The following is a 26081-nucleotide window of genomic DNA, read 5'->3' as shown; positions in this document are numbered from 1 at the left end:
AGAAGAGTTTCCCTCATTTCAGGGTAGACATACTCAGAGTTTTCACTTAACCTCCTTTCTGAAACGGCCCCTGGTGTCATTCGTTTCCAGTTTAAAAAAGAAATCTCGGCAAGTTGGGGCACTTGTGTTTAGCCACAGATGGCGATTGAAAGTTAGTGAACCTTTAAATAATCTTTCAATCTTACATCAAATTGTATCCTTAGCATAGTAACAACTAGATTATGTTTTGACATTGTAATAAATAAATGCTTAAGAAAAAAAATGTGTGTCTTTATTTTTATGTGTTAATAAGTTTATAAATGACATAGGCAAATGCAAATAAAGGACATACTGTACTTGAAGTTACAGTTTGCTGTAGCATGTTACATGTCGGGCAGGACTTGATTTTGTCCATTGGGAACTGGGGGGGTATTCCAGAAAGCAGGTTATGTGACACACTGGGTATGTTTAAGAGCAAGTAAGCGGATAACCTTAACTTTAAGTGTATTTAAGTAGCCATAGCAACTAACTCTTTGAATAACCTGCTCAGGAGATGCCTGTTATAATAATGAATTTGTTATAGTTACAGTTATATAGCTAATATACAATATTATATATTAATTCTAAAGCATGATCACAACAAGGTAATGTTTAAATGTTATTTCAATATGTATATGTCCTCTCATGCATGGATTTGCATTTAATTAATTAGCATCAAACAAACAATATAAATCTTATTCTCAGTAAATAAAGTATTACTTTTTAAACGAAAAGATTGAAAAAATTATTGCACAACCGTTAGTGGCAAAGTGCACTAAGGAAGTTATGTAAATAGCAAAAGAAGAAGGGAGTAGATTTGGCGCCTTTTCTTAGCGTCTGTTTCCATGGTGACTCGATCGCCGATTTCTCTGTTGAACCGTGCGGGAACATTCTCTGGGTTGTCTGATCTCCTGGATGCGTTTTTGGAACCAGGATACCTCCAGTAAGCAAGGTCTGGGTTAATCAACCGAGAGTTCAGGGTGACGGTAAGTTAACCTTGCTCTCTGGAATACCCCCACACCAGTGGCGTAGCAAGTCACTCCCGGGCCCATATGCAAAATAAATTGAACGGGCCCCCCTAACCCCGCCCCCAAAGTACACCGAAAATAAATGAATAGATGTTCATTCTATTAAGAAAATACTGTATAATTAATAAATACAAATAAAACATATTTCGTTATTACGACATAAATGAGTGGGGAAAAAATCTCACCGTAAAAACACACTCTACCCAACCATTTTTCACAACCAGAACAGAATAAAACAAATAATAATAAAAAAGCTCAGCCAATGTCAATAATAAATGAACTATAGCCTACTGATGGCACGGCGGCCCAAAATGTAAAATCATAAAAACTCACTCATTTTAGTTGCATTCTCCGGGCCTTTCTTTCGGCAAATTCACCCACGATGTCATTGGTGTTTAATTCACGGCTTCGTGCATTCTCGATGGAAAGAATCGCCAGTCCCGAGAGTCTGTTTTGCGACATGGTGCTCCGCAAATAATTTTTTATTAGTTTCAGTTTTGAAAATGAGCGCTCCGCCGAAGCAACAGTAACTGGGATTGTAAGAAAGAGAACTAAAACAGTGCATAAGTCACTGAAGCTAGATGTGATAGAGTTGTTCTCAACCATCAAAAAACTGGCCAGATCTTGAACTGTTTTCATCCCAGAGATTTGTCTTTTAAAGGCCGCACGGAATGCGATCAATTGTTGTGGAAGGGCTGGAGACAAGTCTTTGTTGTATCTCTTTACTAACCTCTGTGCCCCTTCATATATTGCGTTCTTCTCCTCCGTTGCAAGTATGTGTGGCTGGATCACTCTGAACAAAGCGGCAACTGATCGCAAAGCCGAAAATCGCAGACTCAGCTGGGAAATTATGATGTCTAGGCAAGCGTTAAAAACATTTACCTTAAAGTAACTTTCAGCATCAGCCAAACGCTCATCCTGACAGAGCTCATCGAAATGGCACTTTGCCCTTCTAATTCTTTCCTTTTGAAAGGTTTGTTTCACTCCCCACTTCTCAGCCATGAATTGTGCGGTTGCTTTTGCCTCCTCGAAATTTTCCCTGAACCTTTTCAACTCCGCGATGGCAGTGTCAAGTAATTCTGTAGTTTTAAGAAGATCAGCATCCTTCGCCTGTAACATTTTTGAAATGACACTGATCTGCTCCAAGACTTCACTTTGAAGAACTATAATAAAAACAAAGTCAAATCTTTCCATCTGCTTTATCAAAGCCATGGACTCGGTGCGCTCATCTGTCTTTTTGCTGGTGAGTGAAATTTTGGTCAGGGCCTTCAACACGTCAACATATCTGTATCTGATTGCAGACACGGCATCATTGCGCGATGCCCACCTAGTAGCGCACAGTTTTTTCAGCGTGATGCCCGGAGTGGGTTTCTCAGTGATCTCTGCCAATACATTCCACCTCTTTATACTGTGTGCAAAAAAAACGTACAATTTTTCCATGGTGTTGTAAAACTTAGTCAGCTCTGTTACTGACTTAACGGAATCATTGAGGACCAGATTTAAGTTATGGGCAGCACAGTGTACATATGTGGCATTTGGTTGTCTCTCCTGTATCCTTGCCTGAACTCCCGTGTATATGCCACTCATGTTCGCAGCCCCATCAAATCCTTGGCCACGGCATTTTGAAATATCGAGACCTTTTTCCTCAACCAAACGTACAATTTCATTGGCTATTGTGGCAGCGGACGAGTCAGGCATTTGCTGGAATCCCAGAAAAGACTCGTTGATTTTCACTGCCATTGCAGCACCCTGGCTATCTCTCTCTATGGTTACATACCGAAAGATTTGACTCATCTGATCCACTTTAGATACATCTTGAGTCGTATCCATGATCACTGAGAAAAACGGCGCGGCCTTAATTTCACTAGTAATTTCTTTCTGGACAGACTCAGAGAGAACACCAATCAGTTCATTTTGGATTTCTGGGCTGAGATACTTCACTGAACCAGCAGGGCGACTGAGCAGCTCCTTCAAATATGGATCATACTTGGCCAGTAGGTCAATTATGGAAAGAAAATTGCCTTTGTTGACACTTTCAGTGTCTTCGAAGTGTCCCCGAAATGCAAGGTTGTTTGATGCCAGAGTTAAAGTGACATTAATGATCCGGTCTAGAACCTGCCTCCAAAAATTAACTTGTTGACGGATTTGCTGTTCTGACACCTCGTCGATAGTGCCATGCAGACGCCACTGATCATAAACACTGCAAGCTGCTACATGGTACTCTGCGCTCTCATGCTTGGAAATTTTATTTGACAGGGTCTGCCATGTTCTTATTCCTTGTGTCCATGCCATGTTGTAGCTTTTGTGACTGCGGTCTGCAAATAACCAGCATGGTTCACAATATGCAGCGTCAAGCTTTGGCGAGTAACACAGCCACGATCTCGGTAGCTGAATACCAGCTTTTGTTGTGGTTGAGTAAAAACTCGTCGAAAAGCATCTATCTCCTTGCAGTGGATCTCGAGGAAAGGGACCGGGGGGTTTGCATGAACCTTGCGACACAATAAAATGCTTTACTTGCCCATCTGTTAGTGTGTCTGGATAGTTTCCTTTATCCGTTGGGTAACCCGCTGACAAATTTCCCGCCGAATATCCAGCTTTTGGCTCGTCTGCAACTGCTTTTTCGCTCGTCAAGCTGTCAGCAGTTCCATTATTGTTCTCATCCAAAGACGTGCAACTGCTAATATTAGCTGACAAAACTTCTCCCTCACCATCGACATCGCGCTCATTCGCACTAGGTCGGCGCAAAAAACTGTCAATTTTTGGTAGTTTTTGTGTCGTGACTAACTTCTCCATCCTCTCTTTTCTCTTTAAAGCACCACTTTTGTGTTTGTAGTTGTCCATCCTTTAATGTTCAAGTCTAGCAACCTCATATACTGTTTTCTTTTTTTAATTTGGCGCGGCGATGCAGCGTCATATAAAAATGACGGAGTGAGTATCAGTTCTACGGCAGCCGCGGGGTGCAAAAAATAAACGCACACAAGAAATCACGGAGAAATTAGACATCACGGAGAAACAAGAAATTACTACACAACATAGATATACACATATATTTTTATTGTGGCCATGAATTAAAAATAAATTCCCTCTTTTTAATTAAAAATTCCCCATGGGCGGCCACGGGCCCCCTATTGGCCCGGGCCCATTTGCACGTGCATACCCTGCATGCCCAGACGCTACGCCACTGCCCCACACACAGTAAGAAGAAAGTCCTACAAAGCAAATATTTCTGCAATAAAATGCGAGAGGTGGAGCCCTTCAGGCACTTCAGAGGTTACTTATGATACAGCACTAGCCTCGAGTCCCTTGGTTATGTTCAGCACAGGACGGCTCTCTTCTCCTCAATGAAATTACAGAAAACTAGTTTTCCAGTCCAGTTTCGTTCACACAGCAGGGTTTTTGCCGAAAATGCAATTGCGAGTCATGAACATTTACGGGTGTCTGAGTTGGTTTAATGCTGTTGTCACTGCTGCAAACTTCCATATACAAATAATTATTTGAAAAATATAATTTTTGTGCATTTAGTAGGTCCCTCCCCAGTGTAGGCCCCTGGAAGCCTGTTCATTAAAGCACCCCTGCAACTGTCACCTCACCGAATGGAACACATAGGATTGTAGAATATCAAAGACAACCAAGGATACATCTATGCTGCCTTCAATAATCGATCATATGAGAAGGTCTCACAGAAGGGAGGCAGGGAGTGAAGCTAACATTGGATTCAGATGTGCCTTGATGCCTTGCAACCCTGAAGTTTGTCTTCCGAAGGCAGCATTTTCCAGTCTTCGGACGCAACCTACAGTACATCTGTTTTTGCCTTTGCATCGGCCCCACCCAGTTGTTAAGTTTTTGCTAACAGTTAAGTTTTACCTATTGTTCATAATTGACCAGCACAAATAGAAATGTATACTTGAAAAATAAAAATGCACTTCAAATTTGAACATTTTGATGTCATTGTGACCTACTAGCAGCTAATGGAAAATAATATATTAACATTTTATGTAGGCCTATACCATACCATCACATAATGCCGAAACCAAACACAGGCAACCACATTGGCTAAATTTAACTGCAGTGTTTTTACAGGAAGTGTAGTATGAATCTCCAAAGCGTCAAGAACCAGAGGAGGAGGATGTTTCACCCTGCATAGCAGAGTTAGCCTCAGGTCAGATGTGTTTGCACACACTACATGATTTTCCATAACATCAAGGACCAGACTCCTGGGCCATTTCCTGGAAGATTGCGTGGTTGATTGGAGGTGGAATTAGTCAATAGTTAAGCTGAAATGTCCTCTATGCAGGGCAGGGTCAGGTTCAGCTGCATCCAGCATGCTGCGCTCATATGCTATTTATAGCCTAGCGAAAGCTTTGGCCTCACAGGCCTAATCTTCTCTTCACAAAGATGCATTAATCTATGGCTTCAATCTATGGTGGCTGGGATGGCAGTTTTAGGTCCAATAACAGTGGTATGGTTTTCAGCTGCCTCTATGGTATTGGCATATACCTCTGGAAACAGGCCCTTGAGAAAGACAGTTAATCTGTAAGGGAGGGATGGAGTGGGAGGGGAGCGGTGTGGAGATTGCATAATATTCGCCATGGCTTAATAGAGTGGCTAAAGGTAATCTTAACCCTGCAGCACAGATGACAAAAGATGACTATTTTCGACTAGTAGTGGAACACAGAGAAAAGAAAGATGTTCATTTAACTGGAAAACAATAAATACCCTTTAAATTCAAAAGGGTTTTAAAGTCTAGCAAAATATTATTATTGTTATTATTTTTAATCCATGCAACCTTCTTATCCAAATGCTGTTTTTGTGTGTGTAAATGTCTGTGCATTAAATAATAAATAAGGTTTATTTCAAAGCATCATATCAAAGTATAAAGTGCAACAAGAATAATAGTATGATTTTACAAGTGGAATATGAGTTTTTGACAATAAATACCTTTGGAAAGGTGAAGAGTTTATTATTTGACAAAGATTCTGCTAATTGTTTTATATTATGCATTTTATCATCTCATATTAATTAAGAGTACAAAAACTTTCATGATAAAATGACGACTTATGCCCATTGACACATTATGTGTTCTTTACACCATTGCAGGTTACATGTACCCAACGTGTCAAGGACAGAACGAATGGGTAAGGGATGGGGCAAGTAAGGAGAGAGTGAGACGAGGGAGGGAGGAAAGATCAGACCTCCCCTTTAACCTGTGGCAGCAGTAGCAGCATTCTTGATCCATGACAGTGAAACGGCAAGTGGTTGGTGTCCATAAGTCTGTGGGATTCTTCTCAAAGGTTCATCATCCACGGTAAACCACCAGATGTGAAGGTAAATTTATAATTATTGTGGCATTTGACATCTTGTCCTGTGTTTCTATTATTTTATTATTTCTCAATGAAAAGTTATTCATGTAAGTGTATCTATATTTCAACATTGCACAAATACAAAGAAAGACATAAGGTAATTCTATTAAATGTGCAAATGTAGGAATTATTATTTATCCTATTCAACTTGGAGATTTTCTATATATATATAAATCAAGGTCTTTAAATCAAGGTGACCAAGGTGCACTGTGTTTGTGCATTCAGCGGTTTACTGATTGGTTTCTTAATGTTCATATCGTGTAGATATGATCACTGATAATACATATATGTTAGTATGTGTGTGTGTGATACAGTATGTGCTGAGATATACTGTGAGTCAGGGTAAAAGGAAAGGCTGTAAATCAGGATAACTGGCCTATAGATCGGATTAAATCCTTAACTTGACAGATGGACTTGTCAGATGAAGCAGCCAGGAGTTTTAAAAATGGAAAGATATCTATATGCATGAAAAATGTTTTTTCTTTCATGGTCGGTGCAATAGATTTTTACACACTTTTAACAAAATATTTTAACTTCAAACATGCCTACAAATTGTTCATGGTATTAATATTAGGTTAAAATATTAAGGATTGTTCTGACTCTTAATTCTGTTTGGATGAGCTTGTTGAAGCTGTAAAAGTCAGTTTTTCTACAGAACTATATTACTTAGTTGTGAAAAATTGCTTAATTATATTTTTATAATGTAATTATTATCAATTTATATTAATTAGCTATAATATAAATGTATTATTTTATACAATAAATGTAGCTATTTATTGGTTTATCTTATTGTTGACGTTGCTAATGTTTGACATGAAAAATTAGCCATGCAACACTCTGCTTATTGTTTTAATATCTCTTGTGTGAATGAGTTATTACTTTATTAGTCGTATGCATTATGTAAATACAGGACCTGTCTGCCAGATTATAGTGATTATTGGTTTAGGCAAATTAGCACATGTCCTCCTATAACCTATACATGCCAGATCAGAACAAAAGTGGTTCTCTTTAGATTTGCACAGTATACATTTTTGGAAGCGGTTAGTTATATTCAGAATGATATTGAGTTAATGTGTACTACAGAGCTGAATAATTGGCGATGTTAACTGTAACTAACTGTAATATCATTCATTGATTTACGGTGTCATAGATTGGTAATCATAGGTGATGATGATGGGATTCTATTTTAGGACTCACGTTATAGCCTAATAGCCTATATAGGCCTCCAAAAGGATAATGATAACTTGTGAGGTGTTTAATAAGATTTAATATACATATAATCAGAGTGATTTAATGTGAATTTTTTTATGACCTGTTGGATAGCTTTGTGTTTCAATATTATGCATGTTAAAATAGGCGCTAATACAGTAACATCTAAATGAATTTGGTTTATTTAAGACTAATGTAATTGAAATGGTTTTATTCAAATATGGCTCACCAAATCTTCACAAAACATTGACATCATTGAAATTATTATCAGTTAAGAAAGTGAGGTCAGAAGATTTAAGCTCTCTGTTTCTTTTTGTTGACAGTTGGGTTGTCACACCGATTAGATCTACAGCTCAATGGCATTGTTATACTGCAAACGAGAGTTTTGTATGTGTGCCAAACCAAAACCACAGCATCTGTCATTACAATTTAATTTCCATCTTCGATTAGTGAGCCTGTAGTGCTTGAATTACATCAATGTGCAAGTTTTGCTAGAGAAAATTTATTTTTACCAATACATGTGTAAGAATATGTTTTGCTTTAATCATTGATCATTATTATAATTATTATAATATATAATTATAAATAAATAAAATTAAAAATTATATTACTGTATTATATTATTTATGGTATAGTTATATAGTTAATTTACATCAAAGATAAGATAGTTAATATATAAAATATACTTTAATACTTTATACTAATATAATTTATTAGTTTTTATATTTTACTTCACAACATTACAAAGCACAATATTGTACATTTTACTGCACTCTGTTTCATATCAAATTTAATCTAATACTTAATTACATTAGAAATCTAGTACTTTCTTTAAGTAATTCAAATAAAGTTAATTATTCAAAATGTTACTTTACTACTAGTAAGAAAGTTCTACACTTTTAATGTACTTAAGTAAAGGTAAAAAAACAACAAAATACTTTTATTAATCAAATGTAGTGCAGTAAAAAATATGACATTATGCTTTGGAATGTAGTGAAGTAATAATAATAATACATTTTATTTGTTATAACGTACTTTATATTAAACAAAATCTCAAAGTGCTAAATAAACTAAGTAAAAGTTTTCCAAAGAAAAACACTGATAAAGTACAGACACTTGAAAAATGTACTTAAGCAAAGTAAAAATACTTCACTACTGTCCACCTCATGGAACATAAAATAATATATTTTGGAAAAATGACAACAATCTTCAAAACACCTTTTTGTGTTTTGCATATGAAAAAATACAATGGATCTTCATGCCATTCAGTCATACTGAAATTTGATGTTTTGTAAATTATGAAAAACTTGTAATTATGATATTATGATGTTCTGAATTGTTATATACATATATAGATATATATATATATAGATATAGATATAGATATATAATATTATATTATATATATATTTTATATAAATGCAAAATTGTTTTGATCCAGAATAATCATTCTCTCCTGCACTTTCTTGTGATATGTTGTGTTTCAGAGATTATTATGAGGAAACCATTAGAGATTCTGGACCCTACGAGGAATCGGGGAGTACTTTGTTCCTGTCAGGTTTAAGTAGAGTAGGAGTGTAGCCATGACCGGCACTCCATAGATTTCGGACCACCAGACCCCTGAGCTGCCCATCAACAATGGATCCCACGTTCCCCAGCATCAAACAGGGGTCAAATTGCACCCCTCTGCAGCGGAACAGCAAGCGCCTCCGATTGCAGCATGTCAAGAGGAAACTACGTCCTTCACGGATTTTTGGTTTTATCCTGAGCCTCTCTGCTCTCACATTGTTCCTGACCTGGAGTGCCTTTACCCTCACTTTGGGCCCGTTCCCGAGATGGATGCCACTCACTTCTCTCGCCAACTATGAGGGACTTGCAGAGCCAGTGCCACAAAGAACTGTTCTTTCTTCCGACGAAGAGCATAATGTTTCAGAAGATATGCCCATCGCCATGGCCTCGACCGACGAACACGCCCAGGGAGACTATCCTGAGGATCTGTTCACGCTGGAGGAGAGGAGGCAAGGTGCTGTCGTGCTGCATATGTTCGGCATGATGTACATGTTCATCGCCCTCGCTATCGTGTGCGACGAGTTCTTTGTCCCCGCACTCACCGTGATCACAGAAAAACTTGAGATTTCAGATGACGTGGCGGGTGCCACTTTCATGGCCGCTGGAGGCTCTGCACCCGAGCTCTTCACCTCTGTGATCGGTGTGTTCGTCTCACACAGCAACGTGGGCATCGGGACCATTGTGGGTTCTGCTGTCTTCAACATCTTGTTCGTGATCGGGATGTGTGCTATATTTTCACGTGAAATTCTCAACCTCACTTGGTGGCCTCTGTTTAGAGATGTCACCTTTTATATCATTGGACTAATTATGCTTATTGTCTTCTTCCTGGATAACCACATTACCTATGGGGAGAGCATTGGACTGTTATGCTGTTACGCTAGCTATGTCACTTTTATGAAGTACAACGTGTCTGTAGAGACTTTGATCAAGACTAAACTACTCAGGAATCAAGTGGACGACATTGAAGCTCCTCCAAAGGTGAGTTGCATTATTGCAGGTGAATGATCTGCTTCCCAGGTCAAAGGTGGCAGTAAGTGAATGTGAATTACTGATGTTTCTCCTTCCACTCCTGTTAGGAATCAGTATATCACTGTGGTTTTCAACTGTGTGGACCACAGATAGATCAGCTAGACAGTCGACAGACATACAGACTTGACAGATTATATAGTATAGTTCTGTTAAAATTATATTATTTACAGTAGGGGCCTTCAAGTGAAAATGTTGGAGGACCACTGGTATATCATGAAGATGAATTTGAAGTGCTATAACTAGTATTTAACTACTTTGCTCTAAAATACACCACTGTGCAATAAACACTTATGAAAAAATATGAGATAGGAGGAAAAACCTGTGTTGCCCCGATAAACTTCAATGCTCACTGGTTTTGATGGTGCATTTTGGGAATTTCTAGTGGTCTTGTGCAATTACAACAGAACTATTGTAACAATGGGAGTTGAACCCGAATATTGGCTGAGAATCAGCGTTCCCAATGAAAAGAACACAGACGGTTTTATCACCTCCATGAGCCGGATTAGGCATTATATCAAGTGTCACCTGGACAGGGCAGACAACACTGCTCACACATTCAGCTGAGTAAGACCAGAACCCCTGAGACAGACAGCAGAGCAAAAGTAGTAGAGATGAGGCAAGATGCTGAAGATATAAAACCCTTTTGCTAAAAACTGTTTTAGCAGCCAGACATCTCAAGTGAGATGTATTTTTATTTTTTCCTGGCACAATTAGCTTTGTTGATACTATATACCTCAGTTCTTGGAGTTGGTTTTGTGGTTCAATTCTCAATTTGTGACAACCAGTCTTGTTTTGCAGTGAAAAAAATCTTATATCATCCTTCAAACAAAATAATTTTACTTTAGAAACAAAACTTCAATATATATTTTTTAACAAAGAAAGTAAGGGTTTTAAGCATAAACCTCACAAAATGTTGTTACATATATGTTTAAAGAAAAAATAAATGTTTGCCTGTAGGTTAAGAACAATAAACTGAGATTAACACCAGGGGCCTATTGCACAAAACTAGGATAAAGGATTAAGCCAGGGTATCTTGGTGATCTTGTCATCTGTATGTAACATGTAGTACACCGCTGTCGTGTAAACGTACCCTGAAGGTACACTCACACCAAGAAAGATATCGATAAAGAAAGATAACTGTATATTAGCGGATAAATTGAGCCAGGATCACCAAAATATCCTGTCTTAATCCCTTATCCTAGTTTTGTGCAATAGGCCCCAGTTTTTGCAATCTTGTTTTAAAAACAATACAAATACTGATTAGGAAAATCTATTTTCCTAATAAAATTTCCTCTATAATACACCATTGTGCAATAAGAACTTTGAAATATTATGCACTTGTATGGAGCCCCTAAAGGGACATGGTGATGATAACAAAAAATGCAATGGAAATGGAAAAATTGGAGGTAAAACTTTTATGTTCCCCTGACAAACTTTGCAGTGCTCACTTGTTTTATATATGGTGGATTCTAGAGATTTACAAAAACTGTTTTTGAATTGTTCAGTTTTTTTGTATGTGTGTCCATCAAAGAATATTATAAGTGCATTATAGGCCAAACACCAAAAATGACTGGGTGGACATTTTTAAAGCTGTTTGTATATCAAATTATCATTATTGATAAGCATAAATCTGACTGGCACAAGGAACATAAATGTACACAATACTTGCAGCTATTTTTTATATTTATCTTGATTCTCTTAGAATTTCTTTATTGTCATTCTTTGGCATAAACTTACTGTGGCCCCAAAAAGTTTAGACAATTTAGCCACATATAAAGTATAAATATAGTTAGAAAAAAAAACAGCAAACCAAGTGGCACACTTTTAATTGAAATTATGTAATAAGAAGTGCTAAAACAATAAATAAACCATTTAAAAATTAAGTATTTGAAAAACTTTCTGGTTGTCAGACATTAGTAAAATGACCTCGGGTGCAGATGGTTAATGTATTTTTAGAAGTCCCTAATGCAGTTGCATTCAGGCATTTTTAAACTGGACTTAACTGTCCAAAAGTGTCCAAATGGTTTTGGGGCCACTGTGTATGTTGACCCACTACTAGAGGTGATATAAAACAATGAATGACTGTATGCTATGCATTGCCAAATTAACATGAATCTGGATATATGAGTTTAGTGGTGTATGTATTATTAGTATAGTTTAGGCCCATATGAAGCCAGTTCAGGATCATAGCTCTCGTTTGTATCTCCATTACTTGTCCAACCTGCTGTGTTTCGTTCAAACAGCTGGAGTCGGATTTGTTGTTTGCAGAGGCAGTTTGTCCCACATATGGAACACAGGTGAATCAGCCTACCGCGCTGCTTTGATAGGCTTCTTAGTAATGCACCAAGGGCAAATACATTACTTTTAAGAACCATTAGTATCGTGTTATCTATATAAACCCACATTCATAGTGTTAGATTGCTCTTTGCTGGTAGATTGCTTTTTGAATGTAGGAATGTCACGGCAGTACAATGGAAATATGATTCCAGAAAGCTTGTGAACATGTTTCATAAATGTCCCACTTTTCATTCAGAATTTATTCACACAACTAAATAGATATGCTCTTAAGGAAAAAAGGTAGAGCACTTTACAAATGATTTTCATCCTTCGGGATTGGAATGAAAAATGGCTTTGGTTTAGAGAGACGTCTAAAATTAAAATTAATAGTCAGGGGTTTGGTATAGGGCAGCTGGTACATGTGCTCTTTGCTCCTTTAGCCGAAGCTCGGGTTAATCCAATAAGATGTGATCCTTTTAGTACTGCTAAGTATAGACAGGTGTCCTGTTCTTTTTTAAACTGCACTCAAATATAGAGTATTTTGGGAAACCGGTACGCTTTTTAATCACAACATCAGATTTCTTTCACGGGAGTACCTTTGTATCTGTTAGTGTCTAATGTATGTCCTGAATCATGGTGGATATCTTCATCTCTGTTTCTGGTTTATGACTCCCAACCTGAAATCCTTTGTAATCCCAAATCAACTGCTTAGAAAGGGTGACGCCAACCAAAGGAAAAAGACTCTTAGTGCTTAGGGAATTGACCTGCCTTCTGAAGAAGACTTTTGAGGGAATAGCGAACATTACAACAACCTTTCTCACTGTCTGTCCTACAATAGACAATAAACTGAAAGACAATTTGGTTACAATTTATTTTAAGGTGTCATTGTTAAAGTGTAATTATATATTTAAGGACTGAATAATATCAATTAACTACATGTACTTACTGGGTTAGGGATTAGGATGCGGTTGAGGGTTAGTTGCATAATTATGCATAATTTACTGTTATTACTATGGTAAGTTCATTTAACATATGTAACAAGGACACTGTAAAATAGTGTTACCGACAAATTATGAATTACACCGTGCTGCGCACTATGGATATTTTGAAACCTTTTAAATGATTAGCAAAAATGTGTATGTATTTTAAGGAAAGCAGATGTGTATCTAAATTTATAAAATAATTAAAAAAATTAAATCAAAAAATGATTGCAAATCATTGCAATATAGGTTTCATACACTCTTAAAAATAAAGGTTCTTAAATGGTTCTTTTGCAGGGTGTATGGTTCCATGAAGAACCGTTAATATCCAAAGAATCTTTCCATTGCACAAAAGGTTCTTTGTAGTGCAAAAATGTTATGTAGACTATAAAATGGTTAGAAATTTTTTTCTTTAAAGAACCTTTCACAAAACAGTTCTTTGGGGACCAAAAAATGGTTCTTGTATGGCATCACTGTTAAACCCCATTTTTGGTTCTTCCTGGCACCTTTATTTTTAAGGGTGTAATTCCTTTTGTGGCACTTTATAATATACTATGTTCCCTCTGACTGAAAAAATAAGTAGTGCATTTGACTTTCTAGTTATATAATATCTAAATGCTTAGAATACATGCTGGCATACTTCTGAGTGTTTAAGGATATTTAGCTTTATATGAAAAGTAAAGAGGGGAGAGTGTGAGAACCTGGTGTTGTGTGAGGGAATTTGTGAATCCTTGAATATCTCTGTATCTAAAATTGGTTACCTGTCACCTTAAGCCTCTTTAGTGTGCTCACGCTTTCTCTGGTTAACTTCAGGACCCTTGCTGAGAGACACTATAGAGTTCAAATTCCCAGATGACCCATATGATTCAATCTGGAATGAAGTCCACAAGATTTTGGACCTTTTAACCAGTCGGTCTGTCTGTATTTCTCACTGATGTGCGTGCACAAAAAAATCTTTTGCTGTATTCATTTGAAACAAAGATGATTCAGCATCTTCTGTTACATCATGTTGAATTATCTTCATTAGTAAAGGCATCAGGCCAGGAGACTAATGGGAACCTTGCTCAGTTGCTTTTGTGATGTAACGGACAGTCTGTTTACCCATTGTTATATACTGACTAATGCAGACTTATTGAGTTAGTTAGTGGGGGACTTTGATATATGTTTAGTCTTTTAAATAATTTCTGTAATTGAGGATGATGAAGTGAATGAAAGGTATGAATAATATGCAAGCTTTTGCACAAAAAATCAGTGACTCCACAGTGACATACTGTATATTTATTTATTTTTTGAGTGCTTGCAGTACTATATATAGTACTGTAATGGTGGCATTGCATGGATCCAGCATGCTAATTGGACCAACTAATTGCTAAAACTGTTACTCTGCAAAGTTCATTATCTGCTCTTTGGTAAGACTGCCCTTGATCCCATTGACTTCATTTTCAGCATCTGTGTCTTGTGTAAGGGTACCTGTGAAATGCGATGACAAAGTTATTTAACATTTCTTAAATGTGCTTTGTCTTTGAGATGCTGGAAAACATTTCTGTTTTGTTGTTGTTTTTTACCACCAATACATTTAAGGTTTCCCAAGGTCAATTGTTTATTTTCTAATATTTTCATATGATGTCGACAGGTCATCCTCTTAGATTTGAAGCTGTTGTGTACTGTGTGTGCCTGCTGAAACATCTGTCATTATGGCTCCAGAGTAGCTCTCCCAGACAACTGAAGGCCAAAACAACTGATTCTTTTCTTTCCTTGAGGACTCAGTTGCTAGTAAAATGCTTAAAAATGTGCTTGTTGGGGTGCTGCCAATAGCTCCAAAGGTCTGGGCAAAGATGATTTTGATTCACATATTCATGCAGCTGCCTTTGAGATGAATGGGGACAGTCCCCACAATACCTGTGCTTTGTAAAAGAAATGCAGTAAAATATGCACCCTCAGGAATTTCTTTTTTTACCTCAATTCTTTTACCATGTTTAACAGGGGTTGCTTTAAACACCAGTAAATTTAACTGATCTTTTTTGACCGTTTGGTGACTTATTTTATATATATTAAAATAATGTGGTGGTGGTAAAATATCAATTTCAACATCAACTTCAATAACTAAAACGAAAAAGATTAAAAAAATGCTCTAACTTATATGAGAATAGCTATAACAATGACACAGGGGGATGATAATGTTTGAACCACATTTAAAGTGTGTGTGTGTGGGGGGGGGGGGGGGATAAAAGAGAGAGACTCTTATGAGATATAAAATCATTGACAGCCAATCAGAATCCATCTGACTTTAAAGCGTGAGCTTTAGCAGTAACGTTCATGGCAGTTGGAAAGTAGGTAGAATAAACATAACACTAATGCAGTTTTCATTCTCAGCCTGACCAGCCTTAACTCAGACATTTAAGAGTGTTGGCCAAGCAGCAGGAAGTCCGTTAATGTTACAGCGAGCTGGTCTCCGGTTGGCTGACCTCTGCTTTAAAGCTCGCTGAGCACACAGAGCTCAGCTCTATTTCCACAGGCATCGCTCAGAGCTTATCCTCCACCTGCAGGAAGACCAAAGCTGGGGAGGGAGGAATGTGAAAAGAGAAAATGGCAGGACCTGCTAATCACAACCAAAACGTGCTTAAGCCCTCTATGTTCTACTGGGCTGATTAGGCTTAATTAAGGCTGCTCGTGTGTCTCTACTGAGCCAAGCGGTTTTCTCATGAGGACACTGTTGGTGCTGCCACCCCACTGGGCAACTACTTATTTTAATAGAGCTTATTTGAACCCTTTAGGAGTAGAGCTTTCACTCACTCCTAAAACTCATTTTGGAAAAACCAATGAAGTAATGCGTAAAATGATATCCATTTACATTTAATCATTTAGCAGATGCTTTTATCCCAAATGACTTACAAATGAGGAGAGCAATAAAAGCAACTAAACAAACAAGTGGCAATAGCATGCAAGTGATTTACACTTTTTTATATCATAAAATAAACTAACAGAAAATGTGTTTGCTGCTGATAGCCTTGTTTCCCTTTTTGATTTTGAGTTTAAATATTTTTTAATATTTAACTTTTTGGCACTAAGTCATAAAAACTTACATGTAATTAAATATTAATATAATCATAACTTTTCACCATTCCTCATATGTTTTAGTGTATTACACTGGAAATAAAATCTGGTCTCTAATTGAACATTTTCAAGTGACTGATCACATCTTAATTTTTCAGTTGGCCTAATTGAATTTCTGTGAATTAAATTTAATCAATTCACAGAAATTCAATTTGGCAAACTGAAAAATGTAGGTGTAATCAGTCACTAGAAAGTTTTCAATTAGAGACCTGATTTTTTTTTTACAGTGTCTGTAAAATTTTTAATTGCAATTGGATTTTTTTTTTTTTTAAGTATATGGTTGATTTACTGCTTATTTATTGGATATGGTTATCTTAAAATGTGCTGATGAAAGCTCATGAAGATGACGAAGAACAGGAACTTTAATAACAATACTTAGCAAACTATCACAGACTATGTATCAAACACATTAAAATTGACAAAGACAAACACTGAGGGAGAACTGAACAACATTTATTTATAAAGAACATTTAAACACAATGGATTGATCCAAAGTGCTGTACATAGTACAAAGCAGATCTCCACAAAATAATGACAGGTTTTCAAATGCTAAAGAATAAAAATACAATTTAAGAGTAGATTTAAAATTGCCTAATGAAGGAGTAGACCTCACATGATCGGGGAGACCATTCCAAAGCTCGGGTCCAGCCACCGAAAAGGCCCGATCACCCTTTGATTTATAGCGACACCGAGGCACAGTTAAGAGCAAGTGAGTAGAAGATCTAAGTGCCCTAGTGGGACAGTAAGGCACAAGAAGATTGCTTGAATACCTTGGTGCATGGCCAGACAAGGCCTTAAAAATAAGGAATTTAAAATCAACTCTAAATTGAATAGGAAGCCAGTGAATAGATGCTAAAATAGTGATGACTGAAGGCTTAAATACACAGAGCAAATGAGATTAACAAGGTGATTGACTAAACACAGCTGAACTGAACTAAGGAGGCTAACCAACCATTAGAAACAAAGGAGTGGTGGGGAACCGATCATAGGAACACAGGAATGAATCAAAATACAAACTGAAAGTCCAAACACAAACAGAACCATGACAATGGTATTAAATGCAGCATTTTTTTTTGTTTGCAAGGATGTAATGCTTAAGGGAGGCCGCATCTGGATGGTTTTGAGGCCGAATTTTGCATGGCATGATTCTGATCTTTTGGTTTCAGTGATGTTTTGGAAACTATTATTGATGGTATTTGGAAAGCGGGTTCAAAATTCTATGTTAGGCCTTCCTATACAATAATTAAGATGTGCTAGGGTCACGTAGAAGCAGAAGACCAGAACTACAGTAGGTCTTAGCTGTTTTTAGCTTTACTGTGTAACAGCTTAACGTGTTACCTGCATGTTGACAGATTGATCTGATCTTTTTTAAAGTCCCCTTCTCTTGGTTTTTGTTGAGGTCAGATGAGGCAGTCTCAATCTATTTATACATTTTGTTTGCTTTATTTAAGGAATTTGGTCAGATTTAACAGCTGATGTCTCGTACTGTTTGCTTCCCATATGTACCGGTCAATAATTATTTCCCTATGAATTAAATGGAGTTGTTTGTTAATGGTTAAAATATTCACCACAACCTTATTGCATGTTATTTATGCTTAAACTTAAGTTTAATTGTGGTATATATTTACCACACATATGTACTCACTCCTTTCATTGGCTATGGATGAATAATGTTGATGTCACTGCTTGAATTTCGGCTTGGGATTGTGTGTATTGTGTATTTTACTCATTCGCACAGATTTTGTGTGCATATACTGCCTCTCAGTACTAATTGCTTATTGCACTTAAACAGTCAAACACAAAAGGATGTCAAAATGCCAGTCTTGGCAAGTATTCACGTAAACACAGTCAGTTATGTTTTAAGTGAACATAAACAGTTGAGAAAAAATATATATATTAGAAAAATGGATCCGTGCGTCAGGTCTTAAAGTGACAGCAGCCTAATATACCTGCTGCCAAATTATGAGATAATATTAAAATATGTATATGGCAGTTTTTCCCCATAATATAAATGTCAAAATTGTAGCCATTGAAAATGCTGAGTGGCTAGTAATTTTGGAAAAACAATTAAACTTGATATAGAGATTAGAAAATGATTGCTGCTGACGTTTCTACTATGGACCAGATCCAGATAATGCTGGAGATGTTGCTGTTGGTAGGAGGAGCAAATTATGTCATAAAAGCAAGAGAATCAAGATAACATGAGAATGATAGTATGTGTATCATTCAGATGGCACATTTACCACAGTGCAACCCTGTTTTGGGAGACATTGGTGATAAACCGTTATTGTCCTAATAGCATTATTGCCTATATTTTCTAACCACTGGGTGAATTTATCCCTCTTGTTTAAAAACTGTTCTTTATGGTGTGCATGTATGGTGGGGAGGGGGTATATTGAATTTATATTTAATTTAAATGTAATAATACCTCAAAATTACCTGATTAAGTCATCTGTTGCCCTGCAAACTTTTTATTTTTGACTGCTTCTAAGGAAAATGTTTTGATGGTATGTGTGTGTGTGTGTGTATATATATATATATATATATATATATATATATATATATATATATATATATATATATATATATATATATATATATATATATATATATATATACACACATTTGATAAGAAAGTACTTTTCACATAATTCAATAAGTTTTGTTTCTCTCTTTTTTTCTCAAGGTTATCAGTGCTTCAGATGAAGAAAATAAACTTTCGGCAAGTATCATCTGACCCTCAGCACTTCCGTCCTCAACATCTACACCCACTTTTCAGCATAACTTAGTTACTGATAGACAATACAATTAAATATCTGAAGGTATTTCTTCTTTTTTTCACCTATAGGCTAAACCCCGCCTCCAGAGAGGAGGAAGCTCCGCCTCCCTCCACAACACTCTAATGAGAAACAGCATCTTCCAGCTAATGATTCACACACTCGATCCTCTAAGTGACGGTAACATGCAAAAACAAACACTATACATTTACAAATATGCACATATATTGACTCAAGTTTTAGATTTGTAGTCTTATTAATAAAACAATAATCTTCAGGGAAGTTTAAGGAGAAGGCGTCAATTCTACACAAGATCGCAAGAAAAAAGGGAGAAGATGAGGCAAATGGTGTTGGTGAGTTCAAAGGTTTTGTTAAAATTTAACGTGAAACACTTGTGACAGTTTTGACTAAAATCAGGATGATTACTGTATGGTTGGCCTTTTACATAAGTTATTGGAAAAATACAAGGATTTGGGCATTACAAGTCATTACTGATGCATAACTTCTGAAAGAATACCATAAAGACAGGCATTTTTTCTTTCTTTGGAAATTTTCAGTTTGCAATTAATCGTGCACAATAACACCTGTACAATTTTATTGACAGTACACACATAGTTATGTTTATTTATACTGATTTCCTTTCTATCTTGCCACAGCCTACGACCAGATAAAATGCTTTTTAAATATTTACATCTGTCATAAGCCTTTAAAATCTGTTGATAGTGCTGGGGTTAGTTCTTAAATCACATCATGACATATTGAAATATTTTAAGATTTCAAAGTTAGTAAATTGAGATTTCTGTTGTTTTATTCTCCAGTCGATAAGAACCTCCCCAACAGCAGTAACGTGGAGGTAGAAGTCACTCCGCCCATGAATGGCAGTGTTGGAGCAGAGGTGATGTCACCATACACAGTAATCTAAACACGACCTGGTCACCTTGTCCAGCATACTCCCTCCAAGTGTTAATATATTTGAATCCCCTAAGATCCCAATACTAAAATTTCACAGGCAACAGTGTTTTTGTGGTTTTTATCTCCAAGGCTGAGGAGGAGGATGAAGACGAAGACCAGCCTCTGAGCTTGGCTTGGCCAGACACAATGAGAAAGCGAGCAACATACCTCTTAATCTTCCCCATTGTCTTTCCACTGTGGCTGTCACTGCCAGATGTCCGCAGAGAGGTGCGACTCAGTAGCGTTTTCTGTTTTTACTTTTGAACAACTGACAGCAAAGCAGATCCTGCTGTTGTATTTAAAGGATGCTTTCACCCAAAAATGAAAATAATCCCATGATTTACTCACCCTCAAGTCATCCTGGGTTTATATGACTGAATTCTTTCAGCCACACATAATCGGAGTTATATTAAAAAATATCCCGGCAACATTCCAGATTTAGTATGTGTGAATAGTACCCTAGATTTTGAAGCCCAAAAAAAGCAGATCTATCCATTATAAAAGTAATCCACATGGCTCCAGGGGGTTAGTAAAGGCCTTCTGAAGCAAAGTGATGTGTTTTTTAAGAAAAATATCCATATTTATAACTAGAATCACACTAATTCAAACAAATAGAGCATGGCAACAAACTCGGGCTCCTTTTCTCTTATATGGAAATCCTCTGACATTTTCTGTTCAAAATTCTTATTTTAGACATCTAAATTTTAATTTGTAATTCTTATTTTAGACATCTGTTTTGTTTTGTTCTATCCTCTGCGATTCGTCCATACGTCATGCGTCGGGTCAGAGGTCACTGGAAGCCAGTGATTATAGCTTATAAAGTTGTAAATGTGGATATTTTTCTTACAAAAACTAATCACTTTGCTTCAGAAGGCCTTTATTAACCCCCTGAAGCTGTGTGGATTACTTTTATGATGGCTGGATGCACTTTTTTGGGCTTCAAAGATATAATGGCTGTATTCACTCCCATTATAAGGCTGTAAAAAGTTATTTATAAGTTATTAAGCCAGGATATTTTATACTTTTTAATATAACTTTATAATACTTTATAATATAATATATCCAGTTGTGTTTGGCTGAAAGAAGAAAGCCATATAAACCTAGGATGGCTTGAGGATGAGTAAATCATGGGCTAATTTAACTTTTTAGGTGAACTATCCGTAATAAAAGACATATTCAACACTTGCTATTTTTGGCTGTTGTGTGTGTGTGTGTGTGTGTGTGTGTGTGTGTGTGTGTGTTTTATTCATTTGAATAGCATGACACCCCTTCCTTATTTTCCCTTCTGTCTTCTTTTTCCCCACAGACATCAAAGAAGTTTTTTCCATTCACATTTTTGGGATCTATTTGTTGGATTGCAATTTTTTCCTACTTAATGGTGTGGTGGGCTCATCAGGTACCTCAATGTCTACATACACACACACACACACACACACACTCAACCAGTCCCACACCTGTTCTAATGGCCTTTCTTTATGTATATAAACTACGGTTAGCGATGCTTATATGAAAATTAGGCATACTGTGGGGATACTGTATGTCCAAAAAAGAGTAGAATTGTGAATGAAAGAGGAACGTTATCTTCAATGTGAGGTAGTCATAGGTGAAGGTTGATCTATCCTTATCAGTCTGCTGTAAATCTGTAACTCAGAGCAGCACAATGAAACCAGACAAATCCTAAAGCCAATTAGCTGTTCTTGTCATTTTCCTCAGAGGCAACTGTTCTCTAGCTCTGCATCAGCTCCCTCTGTAGAAACTCTTCTAAACCTATTCAGCTAGGTTTTTCAGAGAACCTACAGTATAACAATGGTTCTTAACCAGTGGCCTGGTATTTACACAATAACCTGTTTAAATTAAAATGCTAATGAAACAAAATTGTGATGTTAACTGAAAGCATATATTTTTTTCCCTCTCAATAGCGATTGTTTTTTATTGAAGAACATACAGTTCTTGAAAGTTCTCAAATAACTTAAAGGGATAGTTCACCCAAAAATGAAAATTCAATCATCATTTACTCACCTTCATGTCATTCCAAACCTGTATGACTTTCTTTCTTCTGAACACAAAAGATATTTTGAAGAATGTCGGTTACCAAACAGTAGATGGGCCCCGTTGAATTTCCCCCCGTTGAATTTTCCCCGAGGAAATTTCTTTTGAATGATAACTTATAAAACCGTGAGCCATGAGGTTGTTACTCCATGGTATTTTGTTCTGCTGAAATCATTACTCATGATACTGTACAGAAAATTATGCCAATCAGTCGAAAAATGCAATATGCTCTAAAATAGCTCTTTAGCTCTGACCACAGCATGATGCACTGTGAATGGCGTAATCGAGTCAAAATACTGAAATGTTTATATGGATATGCATGTTTTACAATAAACCTAAAATGTATTGTTTTTATACATATACGTAATCAACATTTGTAAATTAGTAGTTTCTTATTCCTCCATTGTTTTCAATTAGATTATGCTGTTCGCAATGCTTGATGGGATTGTAGTTCTTTCCCTCATTAAACAGTCTTGTACCTTTTTTTGTTTTGTCCGATTTTCAAAAACGTATTTTCTTCAAATCAAAGTTTGAGGTGTTGTGATTCACCTCGTAGATGATTGTTTTAGTTCACAGCTTATAGCTCTTTAACAAAGACTATTTTAAAAACCCTATGGGAAAAATGTATGAAAATAAAAATACTTCTGGAACCAGCGCCGCTGAAAAAAAGGGACTCTGCACTCTATTTACCCTTACAGAGATTTACTGTGGTAACCAGTGCTTGACAATAACTTTTTTTTTTCTTTTCTTTTTTACAGTCACTTGTAGCTAGTGGTTTTCCATAGTTATTAGCCAATCAGCATTTTCACTGGTCACAATTTTGACATTGCACTGGGAAAATCTGCCATATAGATATTGTTAATATTATCTCACACTGTTACACAAGCATTTTCTTTATCATCTGTTTTTTTCACGTAAAGCATAAACAATATTTTACATATTCATGTAAAAACATACTGTCTTTACATGAATATGCGAAAGACCGCCATTTTGACATTATTTTGTGTGTATTTGACTGTTTAAGAGCAATAAGCAAACAGAGCAAATGAAACACCTGAGTGAGGGGAGGTGGGTTGTGTGTTACTCGCTGTCGGAGAGATCAGAGCGTGAGAAAGCGCAGCTAGTATCATGTATCTATTCTGTGGAAAATAAGTATCGAAAGTTTCAGATATTTCAGGATCGAGGTGTATAGAAAATCTATATTTTTGACAACACACTTAGTTTATTATTTCAGAAGACTTTTCCAAACACTAGAGTTGAAAAATGTATATATTATATATAAAATTCAACCACCCAGAGTGGCTGCATTACACTCCAGTTCTGAAATTCACCCCCATTTGGCTGGTTAGTGGGTGTTAATGTCAAGCCTTGGTGGTAACCATAGTTCCCATCAAAATTGCCAAATTACTACATTCTCCTGTAGTGCTGCTATGAGTAAAATCATAATAAATGAATGCATTTAACCCCCGCAGGTTGGCGAGACAATTGGAATCACGGAGGAGATCATGGGTTTAACTATTCTAGCGGCTGGTACCTCCATTCCTGATCTCATCACCAGTGTAATTGTTGCCCGGAAAGGTCTCGGTGACATGGCCGTCTCCAGCTCAGTCGGCTCCAACATATTTGACATCACTGTGGGGTGAGACATCTTCATCATCAACTCAATAATCATCGTTTAATTGCATGGACTACCTAAAACAATCTTAATACATCGCCCTGTGTCTTTTCACTTTCCCCAGCCTGCCATTTCCCTGGTTACTCTTTGCAATCTTGAACGACCTGACTCCAGTGACCGTGAGCAGCAACGGCCTGTTCTGCGCCATCGTTCTGCTCTTCCTCATGCTCCTCTTCGTCATTATCTCCATCGCCGTGTGCAAGTGGAGGATGAGCAAGTTTTTGGGTTTCCTCATGTTCCTGCTGTACTTTGTGTTTCTGGTGGTCAGCGTAATGCTGGAGGACAAGGTCATCAGCTGCCCAGTCTCCATCTGACTCCTTTATCACACCCGCCATGGTTCGTTTTCCAGGAACAGGTCCTCCTTTAATGCTCTGGAGGCACTCCAGGGCATACGAATTATAACACAGAAGCTGCGCTGTGGCACTGCATCTTTATATCCAATGAAGTCTGAGTAGCAGGGCTTTCCAAGCAGTAGTTTGTTGTGGGAAAGTAGCGCAATATTCTGCATGCACTCTCAAAAGCAGTACATAGAGACTTGATGTACTGTAGATTTTAGCCATTTTTAATATGCTGCGTGATGAGGCTGAAGGAGACGCCACATCCAACGAGGAGGCGGACATCTATGGGGAACGTCTACAGACTCAGGAAAGGACCTTTGGTGCAAAAATGCAATAATAAATCAATCAAGTTCCTGGTAGTATGCTATAAAGCTCATGATATCATAAGCCTTTTGTTGCACAATAACTTAAGAAAGAAGGAAGAAACAAAGCTCTATATACACTTTGACCGAATGCTGGTCCTTTCTGATTGTTATTTTCATTCGGAGTATATCAGATAATTTATTGAATAGACTTATAGACTTGTAGTCTTCAGAAGTCTAGAACTGCAAATAATCAGTATCCAACACCGATTTGGAGCGCTCGTACTATTGAATATAATCGACCACATTAATTATGTTATTTATAAATGCAATATTTTGTATGCTTATTATCTGGGACTGATGTATAATTTGATGTGATTTGTTTGGCGAAATCCAATGAATAGCGCAAGACATTCTATGCTTGCAGAAGAGAACCAGTTATCATGCTCTTCTCACAGTCAGTTACAGTCATTTCTTGTGCTGTAGGGTTCCTTCATCTTCATCATCATCACCTGTGTAGAATATTGAGCAGGTTTCATGAACTTTTACTAACTCGACTGTTATCAGAGCTCGCACCTGGTGTCAATGTGAGTACATCTGTATGGCACACTTTGCAGGACTCTTTATCTCTCATTCCTGTCTTTCGGATGATGGGATGAATTTTGGAAGGGAAATTACTAAAGAAATGGAGCACCCAACAGCTTTGCTGTTGACCGTTATTCTTAGTTGAAATACAAATGTATCTATCCATTTGAAATTTCTGTATATCTACATGAGTGATGGACAAAATAAAATTATTTCCAAACCTTCAGTATTACTTGAAGGATTTTTATTTTATTTTATTATTATTCAAAATGTTCAGTTTGAGCTTAAGTGCTGTCTTGTGGTGTAAAACAATCACTTAAAGGAATAAATCCATACTTTTAGCTTCAGATCTTTGAGATGATGATATGGTCCTTGACATAAATCATTGATTAACTAACGTCATCTCACATTATAAGGGCAATGTAAAGCTTCAAACCTGCTTATAGTACCATAGTGATGTATTTAGCCATGAACTTTGTCATGATGCTTGTATTGCAAAGTCATTAAAACATACATTGCAGTGTAATTTTACTTCATACATCTCAACGTGGCAAAAACAATGAAACATTTACCTAGCATTTTGGCTAAAGTTAATATTGGCTTATGTTAATATTGTCTTGTGGTTTAGCTTTGTAAGATTAAACAATTATCTGACCCCCTTCAGTACCACAGAAGATATTGCATAATTTAGTTTAATATAACATAAAATTATATTACATAACATAGTAATTTATAATAATAATAAAAAATATACCTGTGAAGTAAGATTAGAATAACAGTTAATTAAAGTATACTTAAGTAATACTTTTAATAATTATAA

General features: G+C 36.7%; 1 protein-coding gene across 1 annotated transcript; it reads left to right on the top strand.

Moving 5' to 3' along the window:
* Positions 1 to 4573: 4573 nt before the first annotated feature.
* On the top strand, positions 4574 to 25480 carry slc24a2 (solute carrier family 24 member 2). Its single transcript, XM_067442806.1, has 12 exons — positions 4574 to 4898; positions 5127 to 5205; positions 6144 to 6371; positions 9103 to 10162; positions 19271 to 19306; positions 19433 to 19541; positions 19640 to 19714; positions 20180 to 20256; positions 20403 to 20540; positions 21619 to 21708; positions 23834 to 24000; positions 24101 to 25480. The coding sequence occupies exons 4-12, from the start codon at positions 9254 to 9256 to the stop codon at positions 24348 to 24350; spliced, it is 1851 nt and encodes a 616-aa protein (XP_067298907.1). The 5' UTR covers positions 4574 to 4898; positions 5127 to 5205; positions 6144 to 6371; positions 9103 to 9253; the 3' UTR covers positions 24351 to 25480.
* Positions 25481 to 26081: the final 601 nt, after the last annotated feature.

The sequence above is a fragment of the Pseudorasbora parva genome, chromosome 4 (assembly GCF_024679245.1).
Source record: "Pseudorasbora parva isolate DD20220531a chromosome 4, ASM2467924v1, whole genome shotgun sequence".
Taxonomy (NCBI): Eukaryota; Metazoa; Chordata; class Actinopteri; order Cypriniformes; family Gobionidae; genus Pseudorasbora; species Pseudorasbora parva.
This window is presented reverse-complemented; position numbering and strand designations above follow the sequence as displayed.

Coding starts and splice junctions, on each gene's coding strand:
- slc24a2 (XM_067442806.1), top strand. CDS start 9,254: ATGGATCCCACGTTCCCCAGCATCAAACAGGGGTCAAATTGCACCCCT. Junction 10,163..19,270: donor ACATTGAAGCTCCTCCAAAG/GTGAGTTGCATT, acceptor TTTTTTCTCAAG/GTTATCAGTGCTTCAGATGA. Junction 21,709..23,833: donor TGGTGTGGTGGGCTCATCAG/GTACCTCAATGT, acceptor TAACCCCCGCAG/GTTGGCGAGACAATTGGAAT.